This window comes from Amblyomma mixtum, chromosome 8 (genome assembly GCF_055824585.1).
Source record: "Amblyomma mixtum isolate Tamu chromosome 8, ASM5582458v1, whole genome shotgun sequence".
In the NCBI taxonomy this organism is placed as follows: Eukaryota; Metazoa; Arthropoda; class Arachnida; order Ixodida; family Ixodidae; genus Amblyomma; species Amblyomma mixtum.
Genome location: NC_143019.1, coordinates 60,765,419 through 60,777,424, shown reverse-complemented (window position 1 = coordinate 60,777,424; position 12,006 = coordinate 60,765,419). Strand labels below are relative to the sequence as shown.

The following is a 12,006-nucleotide window of genomic DNA, read 5'->3' as shown; positions in this document are numbered from 1 at the left end:
GAGCCTTTCTCGGTCTTGTAGGGTACTACCGGCAATACATACCGCGGTACTCGGACACCGCTAGCGCCCTCACTGATGCTTTGCGCAAAAGTGAACCAGAGCGCGTCGCCTGGAACCCCGCGAAAGAAGAGTCCTTTCTCACTCTAAAGGAAGCCCTGATGAAGGATTCCCTGTTATACAAAACAGATTATACAAAACAGTTCATAATCCAGTGTGACGAGAGCAACAGAAGAATGGGTGCTGTGCTTTGCCAGACAGATGATAATGGAATGAACACCCAATTCTTTATGTAAGCAGGAAGCTCACTGCCAGGGAAGAAGCATACAGCGCTTCTGAAAAGGAATGCGCGTGCCTGGCGTGGGCGATAGAAAAACTTGCCTGCTACGTGTCTCGTACGAAGTTCATCGTACAAACTGACCACTGTCCTCTAACCTGGCTAGAACGCATGTCGGGCAAAAATGGTCGCCTCCTGCGCTGGAGCCTTGCTCTGCAGCAATTCAGCTTCGAGGTTCAGTACAAAAAAGGAAAGGCAAACGCCAACGCAGATGGCTTAAGCCGATGCTTCTGAAAAGGGAAAGGAATGGAAGGGATTTGGACGGGCTGTTACTTTTTTTGCTGTTTTGTAATCTTCTGTTTCTTTTTTTTTTTTCAACTCGCGAAGAAAAGCGCCTGTGATGCGACAGTGCACTCGCGATTGAACCTGTCGCCTGTCAGCGAAATTATTGGTAGGATAGAAGCCTGGCATATCTCTGGGGAGATGGAAGGGCATTTGCTGGCTGCTGTTGTGTCCGGTCCAGACCACCTCCCTTCCAGACCTGAAGAGACCGGTTGGCGACCCGATGACGGCCGGCGGACAAAGACTAAGCCCCGACCTCGGCACTTCGCGAAGTGGCTGCGGACCTCTTCCCTTCGTGCACGATTTTCCGGGCGGGGGCGAGCTGTTGTGACCGTGAATTTCTACCACCGGAACGCTCCCAGTGTTGCGCGTTCGGCCGGTGAGCTACAGAGACGCTCCCCAAGGACGGCGTCCAAGCCGGCGTCTCTCCGAGCCTGCGCGTCGTCATCGTGGAACGCGTTGTGCGTTCGGGCCGGACAGCTACGCGAACGCTACCCGGGTTGGCGTTCAAGCCTTGCCGGCCAATCAGCCAACATCACGCTCCTGATTGGACGAAAAGGGGCGGGAGTCTGTGCCGACTCTATTTAAGGGCTCCCGTCTCCTGTGTCTGTGTCTTTTTCCTGTTGAGATACATCGTGCCATGTATCGTGCTTCTCGCTACTTGCAAATATGTAAATACATACACCTTTTTTTTCACGCTGCTCCTTAACCTCCCGTCTCTTCATTGCTCCGGCTAGTCGGCGACAGCGGACCCGCGTCCCGACGGCAACTGAGAGCCCGCGTCTCAACAGGAGGAAGAAAACGCGTGGTAAATATTTGCGGAGAATAAGAGCTGCCTTCAAGACCCTCGTAAACTGATGAGCTGTCGATGGTCTTCGAGGCCTCCTCCCACAACTCAGAACAATGGCCCCTGCTCAAGATAGCTATGGGCCGAGATCAGATATTCATTCTGGTTGCCTGGAAAGGAAACTTTATTATTTACACTGTCCCTTCTTCAGTCACTCGTTTGAAGAGATGGTATTCAAGGAGTGCGAGCTATTTAAACAGTTATTTAAACAGTGCGGTTCATTAAACAGTCGGCTATTTAAACTTGGGTTCTTTACACAGTGAGGCTAGCACACAAGCAAGCAGTTATGCGCGGATTGAAGAAGAGCTAAAATACACACGAAAAAGTGAAAAGAACTGGAAAGAAAAGCAATGGACAAAAAAGCATGAAAGGCGCCTTCTTCGCGGCCGTTGTTCCCCAGCCCAAAACTGAGCGCTGTGAATGCGGCGGCGAGGAGTGCATAGGCAGGCAGGGCCGCTGCAACTGGTTTTCGCTGCCGCTCCCTCATTCCGAATTTAGTCTCAGGCGTACGCCGTGTCACTGCCAGGTCAAACACGAATGTGACACGCGCGGCTGCCAAGGAGTACAATCCCGAGTCGCTTTGGGACGTCAAACCCCCATAAACCACAAACCAAACAATAAGTTACAGACCCATAAAGACCAAGCAGAAATAGAAAAAAAAAGGTTAGGGGGCGATCAATAAGACTTTTTCACAAGCTATTATACCCTATCGGAAGTGGCACAAATTCGTCTGCTACTGACTGAATACGAACTCAGGTGAGAGAAGCAAGCGCAATCTGCTTCCACAAGGAGCCACCTGTGCCTGTTAAGTGGCTATAGTCGGCTGCAACTCCGGCCACATTCAGCCTCCGCGCACAGAATTCCTCCACGACAAAAAAGTAGTTCACTGCTTAAACGTCTCCTGTTACGTAAACAAGAAGCTTAGCGCAAGAAAAAAATTATGAGCTCTGGAATTTTGATACATGGATTGTTTGATATAGTCAAACATTGAAGAGCTGATTTCACTTACAGTTGCCATTGGCCAGCGGAGCAATACAGGACGCCGTGTACAGCGGCCCAGTGTTAGCAACTGCTGTTTCTTTAAGTTGTATCCTACTATAGCGTGTGCGCTTGACAGCTGCCGCCATCTGTCCCATGCGCCTGTCATCAACGTGAACTGCGCATTCGCAGTAGGAGCAGGCGGTTTCATTTTCAACCAGTGGAGCTCGAGAAGAAGAGGAGCGCATGCGCAGAGCGGCCTTATGGAAAGTGCGCATTGGACTGATGCGGAGAAAATGCCAATCTTTTCCAATCCTGCTTCTATTGTCTTTCACCCAGTAATCTATTGCAATTCTAAATATCTTCCAATTGCGATTCTACTTCAATTTTGATTCTATTCGAATTTTGATTCTGTTCCACTCTTTTCTTCTTCTTTTATTCTTATTCTATTTCTATTCGTAATTGCTTCTTTCATTCGTTTTTGTTTAGTAATTCTTAGTCCGGCCTCTCCTCCTCTCCCCTACAAGGTGAAGGAGGGAAATCCTCCTTAACACCACCTGCCCCGATTGGCAGGTGGAGGCTTCTGAACACAGATGCCAACGCCTCCGCCGACAATTTGCGCTTTCATGGGCATCGTATAATGCTCTCGCACTAGAAATGAACAGGAGCGCAAAATTTTTTCCTGTCTCTCTTCAGTGTAGACGTACAGCGTAAAATATAGTTGCTGTTGTGCACAATTACAGGTTCAGTTTCTGTGATGTTTTTGTTGCGAAAGCAACACTACGCGAATCGCCGAGACATTTCGCGGAGCTGAGGCAAGGCCATACTGCGCATGCGCAAGGAGCAGTGACGTCACACGGCACACAGCTGGCGCGCCGCCGCCGTCGCTGCGCGGGTGATTCAGAGGTGCCGCCGCCGCGCTCTCCAGTTGCGCATGCGCAGTAGCGGTGCGTAGCTGGCGTGCCGGGGCCGCCGCCGCTGCCGCGCGCTCTCCATCGCCTCTCTCTCTCTCCTCGTTGCTTTCGCAATCCTCCAGATTTAACCACCCTCATAAAAATGAGCTATGGACAGCCTGTAAACTTCTTATAGACTGTTGCCTTCTTGTAGATATTTTTGTCTATTCATAGTCTATGGACAAACCCTCTAGAGAGCAGTCTAAAGGCAATAGAAAGCCTATAGACAGTCTATAGACAATCTATAGATTGATGGCCATACATTTTAGTAGACTTTTGTCTATAGACATTCTATGCAGTTCTTATAGACTGTTGCCTTATAGATATTTCTTTTTGTCTATTCATAGTCTATAGACTGTCTGTGGACAAAAGTGTACTAGAAGTGTAGGGCAATCAATCTATAGATTGTCGACAGACTCTTTTAGGGTTTGTATTGCCTATAGACTGTTGGCTAGGGTTTGTCTATAGAGGGTCTATAGAAAGTCTATAGGCTGTCTAAAGAAATTTTTGTGAGGGATAGCTAAACCAATGCCAATTTTTTCTCGTGTATATTCATTTCCTGACCTTTTCGTGCACGCCTTCACTGCGGTACGCTTGCTCGAGCCGAGAAGTGTGAAAGCCAGAAAAATAGGACAGGGAAACCAGGTTTCGGCGAGGAAATTAACAAACAAGAAATTTGACGAAGACGATTTAGGTTGTTATATCGCCTTTATACGTTGCCAACTCGGAAAACAATGCAGGAGCCTTCGTACTCTTCTCTGTTGTTTCCCATTGTACATCTTGGCAACCTTGCGCGCAACCTCAAAGGCTTTACGGGAAGCACGAAATAGATGCAGAAGGCGCGTTTCCTGCCATTACGGCGGCCAGGGCTCCAAAGTGGGCGTTTGTTGAGCGAACAACGGAGGCGTGTGTTGCGCAAAGCTCCGCAGTTTCGCTCAGGGCGCTGCGCAAGGCATCGTCTTAGGTACAACGTCGACATATGTGTCACAGAGGACCGCAGCTGTTTCTCTCAGTCAGCTTAGAGCTAATGAAAACTTCGAGAAAGTATATAGGCTTAGAAAAAACATTTTGCTCTCCTCTGGTTTTTTCTTCCTTATTCTGTCTGTAAGACACTATATATGGATGGCAGAGAAAATTGTATAGAGTTTCTAGAAATGTGCACCAAAACAGAATACTCGAACATATTTCCTGGCTCGCATTTTATGAGTTTGCTCTATCCGTAGACGCTAACCATTGCAAACCGCCATTTTCGCGCTCGTCATTTTCTGCGTGTCGAGCTATGGTACGCTGCAATAAAACTTTAAAACTTTCTTCGTCTATTTACTTTTTTGTCCATATTACCTGCAAAATTATCTTACTGATAATTTGCCAATTTACTGTCTGATACCTTCCAAACAAAAACATGTTTCACAAGAATGAATTCTGATAAGAGTCTGCTCGGATTGGTTTGGTTTATGGGGTTTAACGTCCCAAAGCGACTAAGGCTACGAGAGACGCCGTAGTGGAGGGCTCCGGAAATTTCGACCACCTGGGGTTCTTCAACATACGCTGACATCGCACAGCACACGGGCCTCTAGAATTTCGCCTCCATCGAAATTCAACCGCCGCGGCCGGGATCGAAACCGCGTCTTTCGGGTCAGCAGCCGAGCACCATAACCACTGAGCCACCGCGGCAGCGGGAACGAAACGGGTTAAAGTTTAAAGAACTCATTACGTAGCAGAACGTGAGTATTATGATAAAGAAAAAGTACTCTAACAGTGCCTAAAATGCTTTCTTGGTGTGTTTTGTATCTACGCACAATGTATGCTTTCGGATAATCTCTTAAGAACACAAGAAAAACTTGCATGTCACATGAGTTATATGACAAAAATATTAAACACCGCAACAATCTTTTCCCGAAATTTTCATATACATCAAGTGAAGGCGATCTCCGGTTATTTAAGAAGGTGAGAAATAAATTAACTGCTGATATTAAAAAAAAGTAAAGAGAGCATGGAAGATAAATAAGTTTTCTAAAAATTTTGAGAAATTCGGGTCTAGTGTGCCAAGCCGTCCTAGACATGTGCAAAACAAGCTCACCAAAGCACAAGTTGCAAACCTCTTCAAACAACATTTAATTACCGTGGGTGAGTCCACAAATAACCCCGCTAAAATACCAAGTGAACATGTTGTCAAAACACGCTGTCAAAATACTGTCTTTACATCGCCTACTGATCAGTACTAAATACTGGACGCCATTTTGGCTCTACAAAACGATTACGCCTGTGGAGCTAATTCAATCCAGACCGTTAAAAGTCGTTGCAGAAGTAGTTAGCATTCTCCTTATGCATATTATCAACTTTATTCTTTCGACCGCAAGGTTTCCAGACACAATGAAGCTAGGTCGTGTGACTGTGATACGCAAGGGTGGTTCCGGTAACGACATGAATAATTGCCGAACAATCTCTGCGCTTCCTGCGTTTGTGAAGATAGCGGAAAATATTATACATAAAAAACTTTTTGGCTCTCTGACAATAAATAATACTATAGCAGGTGAATATTTCGGGTTCAGAAAACTAAGTGGTCTGAAATTGCTGTTTTCTAAGTAAAAGACGACATATTCGAAAACACTCAGAGGAAAATATTCACACTGGGCATATTTCTGAATTTTAGAAAGGCTTACGACTGGTTCCAGTACGACGTGCTTTCAAGGAAGTAGCCATTGTACGGAATTCGTGCAAACAAGGTCATTAATAAAAAAAGCGATTTAACCTCTAGAGCTCAGTTCACACGCATAAATGACGCAGAATCTGACAGAAGATTTGTAAAACAGCGTGCCGCAATGATCATTACTTGGATCGACATTATTTTTATTATACGTTAACTATATTGTGAATATAAGAAATTACACAAAGTTTATGTTATATGCAGACGACACGAATTTGTTCTTCTCAGGTGCTGACTTAGTAGAGGTGTTTCATCAGGCTGACGAATGGTTGCTTGTTTGGGGCTGGTCTCATGGCTTCATTCAAATAGGCTTGACCAACACTGATCCCACATCGAGTTATTAATCAATTCGCTCTCGCCCTACCATAAGCTTGACGTCCTATTTAGCTCAGTTGGTAGGGCGACTGCTCCGGTGCAGCGGTGGTTCCGGGTTCGAACCCCGGACCAGGATGAATTTTCTTTAACTACGAAGTTTCTGAGAAAGCTGTATAGCTTTCCTTTGTAGCCGTATGGCTGCGCTCGGGTGGATGTCAATGAGTAATTACTCCCTTATTACAAATCTACTCCACCTTGGGGGATTCCCCAAAACCATTTGACCAGGCTTCAATTAAACACCACCAAAACTAATTACTCTTCAGGCCGGGAGGAACCCACCCGCCTGCTAACTTCAGAACGTTACCATCGAACGATCCTCATCAGTTATATTTTTGGGGGTAATATTTAAAGAAAACCTTTCATGGATGCCTTACGTTGGTGCGCTTCATGGAGATCGCGGAAAACTTGAATTTTAAATAAAATGTCATGTCTCGTCCCGGGTGAAGCGACAAATCTACTATGCGCTCTTACATTCACGTTTTTGTTACTGTTTTTTCAGTATGGTACACAACGACTAAGATTAACTTGGATTGTCTTTTTTTTTCTTTGCAAAGACTTGCCCAAGAAATTCTGGACAAAAGCATTTCTGAACGGCAAAGTGTTTATGAGCGCATTTTTTTATATATTGATAGATTTCGCTATAACAGTCTATATATCCGCAGTTTTCCCGTCGGCAGGCTTAAATTTTTTTCCCATTAATGTTCTTGCTATCGTCGAAAGCATTCCCTATTAGTTTCCTATGACAGTCTTAACAGCTCGATGCGAGTGATGGAAACACTATATAAGAAAGATTTTGCTACATATCAGAAGAATGGACTATTACCATCGCTATTTCTATACCAGCGCCTTACAGTTTTGCAATATTCAGAATTTTTGTCCAAGAATGTTGTACATGTAGCGAGCGAGCAATAGGAAATTTGGAACTTCAAGAATACGCTACACCTGATTTTAAAAATATTGCCCATCCACAAATTGTATACATACCAATTGATCCGGGAAACTTTGCGCCAGTACCGAACAGATAAAACATTTCAAACAGGATATGTTTATTTATTTATTTGTTTATTTATTTATTTATTTACTTATTTGTGTATTTATTTATTCATTCATTCATTCAATTATTCATTCATTTACTTATTTATTTATTCGGAGAACCTAAAGGCCTCAGGCGGCATTACATAGGAAGGGGGGGGGGGGGGGGGTAGAATACAACGCATGAATAAAAACAATGGTAAACACGAATAAAAACAAGCAATGCGGCAAATGTTTCGCAGTTCAAAAAAAGGCCAGTTTGCGAATAAATTCACCGTGGCTCTTAACTGATGCATTGTTTTCCGGAAGTTTGTTCCAGAGAAAGAGCGGTGAATGACGTAGTTAGTACGATCATGCGAAACCCGGTCCGTATAAATTGCGGCATGATTTAATACCAACTCCACGTTCCCGCGTAACATATGACCATCAGAAACAGATTTCTGATACCAGATTTACCGAACGAATATCCTGAAACAACCGAAACACTGCTTACTGCCACTTCGGTGCAGCGACACACCAACGCTTAGGGACTTTTTCCTAAAAGAAAACTACTATTAGTGCTGACCTGATTTACTTGGTTTCTGTTTCAACTCCGGGCCTTTACCTTCAATGTGAAGGTTCGAAACATGCGTACTCAGATGACTGCTGTTTAGTGATGCAAAACTATCGGAAAATTGACTATCGATAGTATCGATAGTTTTTTTTAATCTATCGATAGTGTAAAAAAAGCTATCGATAGTGCTACTATCGATAGACCATCGAAGGTATTATCGATAGTAGTATCGATAGTATATCGATACTACTATTGCGTAGTATAGACTATTGCGTACGGCGCGAAAACGGGCGAGTCCTGTCGTTACTCACACCATCACCTCCATACCACACACTCAGGAAGCCAAGTTTAGGATGCAGTGGGTACGCGTAGTTGATTTTATAGAATCGATAGTGCTATATATAACAAGTAGTATCGACACGGCTATCGATAGTACTATCAACAGAACTATCGAAAGTACTATCGATAGTACTAACTATCGATAATACTATCCATATAGCGCGATCGGTAGTACTATCGATGATAAAAAGACTATCGATAGTTCGATAGTGCCTCAAGTATCGATAGTATCGATAGTACTATCGATAGTTTTGCATCACTACTGCTGTTCCAAACATACGGATATAACGAATCTCTGTGGCTCACGTTATCCGCTGCTGCGAAGTCGACATGGAAGGAGAGGTGCACCACTACGGACGAACCGTTGCCGATCGCCCGCCGCGCCAACTCCCCGTCCGAAAGCGCGTACGCCCGGCCTGAAATGGGAACGCATCCTCCTCCTCCTCCTCCGCTTACCTTGGCCGCGCTGCGAAAAGAAGGCAGCCGTTCCGCGTTTGTCTCGGCCGAAGAAAGAGCGACGGACTCGAGTGGCGGGTGAGCGCGAATGACAGGTGATGCGTTCCCACTCCTCCGCAGTCGCCGGCTGCCTTCCGCAAACAAAAAAGTTCCGTGGAGAAGTGTCAGTGGCCTTGAGGGACAGTCCTCGAAGCTCCACCATGGACATTGACTTCACTGGCAAAAATCCTCGCCGGCGAATTTCCATCGCCATCGGTCCCAACGCGCCAGCTTTATATGTATCAGCAGCGCGAACACAAAAAAACAGGAAGGAGGAGAAGATAGAATGCAGAACATCCGAATCAAAACTAAGAAGTAATGCAGAGAAGCTATGCCAACGACTGAATTTAGAGAAGCTTTCACGTACAATACAAGGAAAAAGGACTGGCTGTCTGGAAATGTTCTTTACCGCGAAGATGCACAAGACTGGATGCCCTTTGCGTATGACTGTGTCTGAAAAGTTGACCTGTCAAAAAGAAGTCGCCAGGTTTCTTCAAAGCAACCTCAAGTGACTTTCAGTCAATGACCCCTTTCTTGCAACAAACACCGAAGGAGTTGTCAGATTCCTGCAAGAAAACAGAACAAAGTCGTTCAGTGGCTTCTCCATTGATATCAAGGACCTGTTTTATTCCATTCCTCAGGATACCTTCATAGAATGTGTTCGTGACGGGATCGATATACACGGTGTGGTGACCTTCCAAAATGACTGTGGCGTATGTGCGGACGGCTTTATTGAGTTGCTGTTCAGCGCTCTGTACTATCTTCACCTCCTTCCTGTTTTTTGTGTTCGCGCTGCTGATACATATGGATCGCAACCAACTAGCCCCGCCGATGGTGTTATTCATATACAGCTTTACGGTAGCATTTTGTCGGACGTTACGCTGTTAGTCGCATACGCACTTTTAGTTCAACGTAAGCAAGTGGAGAAGCAACGATATTGGATTAAATTAGATTGGATGCTTGAAAATAGTGGCGCCACCTGGTTTTTCGAGCGGGAACCACTTGTGCCAACAAACCGACGCTCCTTACCAGGCCTAGCAGCGGCAGAATCATCACTCTTAATAAAAAATAAAGAAAATGTGTCGCTATTACGTTTTTCTTGCAGGCCGCATTATATGAAGCAGAAGTTGGATGCCCCATTATACGGACACGAACCTACTGAAAAACGCAGTAACAGCTACGAATTCACTCCTAAGCGAGGGGTCCTGCTTCGAAGCGCGCCGCCTTGTAGGAAACGATATTTTGGCTTACGCGTGAGCCACGCACGCAGAACTCCAGAAATTGCGTACGTAACGCGTGCTTACGTTAAGGTTGGATTTGAAATAGCATTTGCAACATGTGCACTACAAGTACGGTATTTTCAATGTGCGCTATACCCTTGTGTGAGACTGCGTACTCTATACTAAAATTCCCATGTGCTGGGATGCTCATTTTATGCCCAAGGACATTGTGCATTCTGCCTCTGAGTATCTGATGCTAGCTTAAACTGCAACAGCCCTTTGTAGCTTTAATGAGGCAGAGGAAAAAAAGAGAGGTATGGTGTTATATGCTAGGCCGCGGACTTCCCGACGTTTCTCGCAAAAAACAGGATGTTTTTCTGTGCGCTTATTTTGTTTTGGGGAATCACCGTTTCTCGGCTAGTTGTACGGTGCAAACGCGAACAGCGGTAATGATCAGCGAAAAAATGATCTAAAGTTTAAAAAATGGACGATAAAAGCAAGAGCCTCAATTTTCTTACGCAACTGGTACGCGCCCTATGCACAGTTGGTGGTAGTAAAGTAGGCTTATTGGCCTTGATTTGTTTTTGTTAGCATGCTGTTTAGCACTTCAGATGTCAAAGACAGTCAAGGCAATACGGGTTAGCCGCACGCATACAGTTTCCAAAAAAGCGGAGCGATGGTGACAGCACGAAGCAATATGGCGGCAAGTTAGTTCATCCGCAATACGAGTCTGTATAGGTATATTTGTAGAGTTCAAATTTCTCTGCAAACGCCGTTTTTCGCAAGGGTGAACAAATTGTACGTCAATCTGGGAGTCACCTGTGAGCTTCGGCAACTTTTCTGAGCACCGTGTAGGATGCTGTAAGAATTCTGCACGGCATACATTCTTAAGTCCTTATATATCATATCCACTAGACTGTCCACACTTCAGTGGCTTTCTGCTGATGGGTTATTCCACTTCTCTAGCGGGGTGACAAACTTTGCAGCAAGGAAAGGACGTATCACGTACACGAGATTCTTCTCCGACTGAAGCGGCTTCATAACCTCGAGCAACGAGGCAGATATCGCGTATAAGAAGGCACTTTAGCCTCGCAAGAGGGGCGAGGCTAAATATATGGGAGAATGAGGCAAAGCACTTCGACGAGACTACTGAAAAACGCCCACAATAGGATCCTTGAACGTCATATGCGCAGACGTCTACTTGGTGAACAACACCGAGCTAAATGCTTTGCAGCGTTTCCCTGCAAAGAATTGTGCAAAGGTTAGCTGGTACGACTCGTTTTTTTTTCTTCCGGTGGTGGTGACAACTTTTTAATGAACTAAAGGAGAGTTTGCAGGCCAAAAATGGCCCTTTACATAGGTGGAGTCCTTAGTCCGGGACCCCGCTGGACGAGGCCGCTACTCGCGCCCCGAGTAGCGGCCTCGAGCAGCCCCGAGCAGCCCGACTCCAGCCCCGAGCAATTGAGCAGGGCTGCCTCCCATGCCTCTCGGGAAGGGGAAGGATTAAGGGGGAAGGGAAGGATTCTTCTGACTGGCCCAAACCATGTGGAAGGTATCGGATACTTCCCCACAGTGAGGGCAGCGCCCATCAATTTTGGGGTCGAAATGTTTCGCTATTGCAGGGCACAACAGAGTGTTGGTCTGCAGGCGCCTCAGAGTTCGCTCATCGGCTTTACTCAGGCCCTTAGCAGGGACCGGGAAAAACCGATGGCGTTCGCAATAGTCGTCCAGAATTTCCCTGAACCGCAGAAGAGGCTGCACTCTCTGCCGGATGACAGCGAGAGAATGGGGCGGAAGGCAAGATGAAGAGAAAGATGAGCGCCTTCTGGTTCTGTGTCTCGTTTTTCACTGCTTTTTTTTTTTTTTGCTAATACATGAACTAACTGATAGT

General features: G+C 45.6%; 1 protein-coding gene across 1 annotated transcript in view; it reads right to left on the bottom strand.

The window, feature by feature from the left end:
* Positions 1 to 8,809, bottom strand: part of LOC149332707 (retinol dehydrogenase 13-like) — a 31,919-nt gene extending 23,110 nt beyond the window's left edge. Inside the window, exon 1 of the mRNA XM_089555847.1 lies at positions 8,707 to 8,809. Coding sequence (XP_089411973.1) covers positions 8,707 to 8,732 — 26 coding nt within the window. The 5' untranslated portion in view covers positions 8,733 to 8,809. The remainder of the gene's footprint in view (positions 1 to 8,706) is intronic.
* Between the last annotated feature and the right edge of the window lie 3,197 nt (positions 8,810 to 12,006).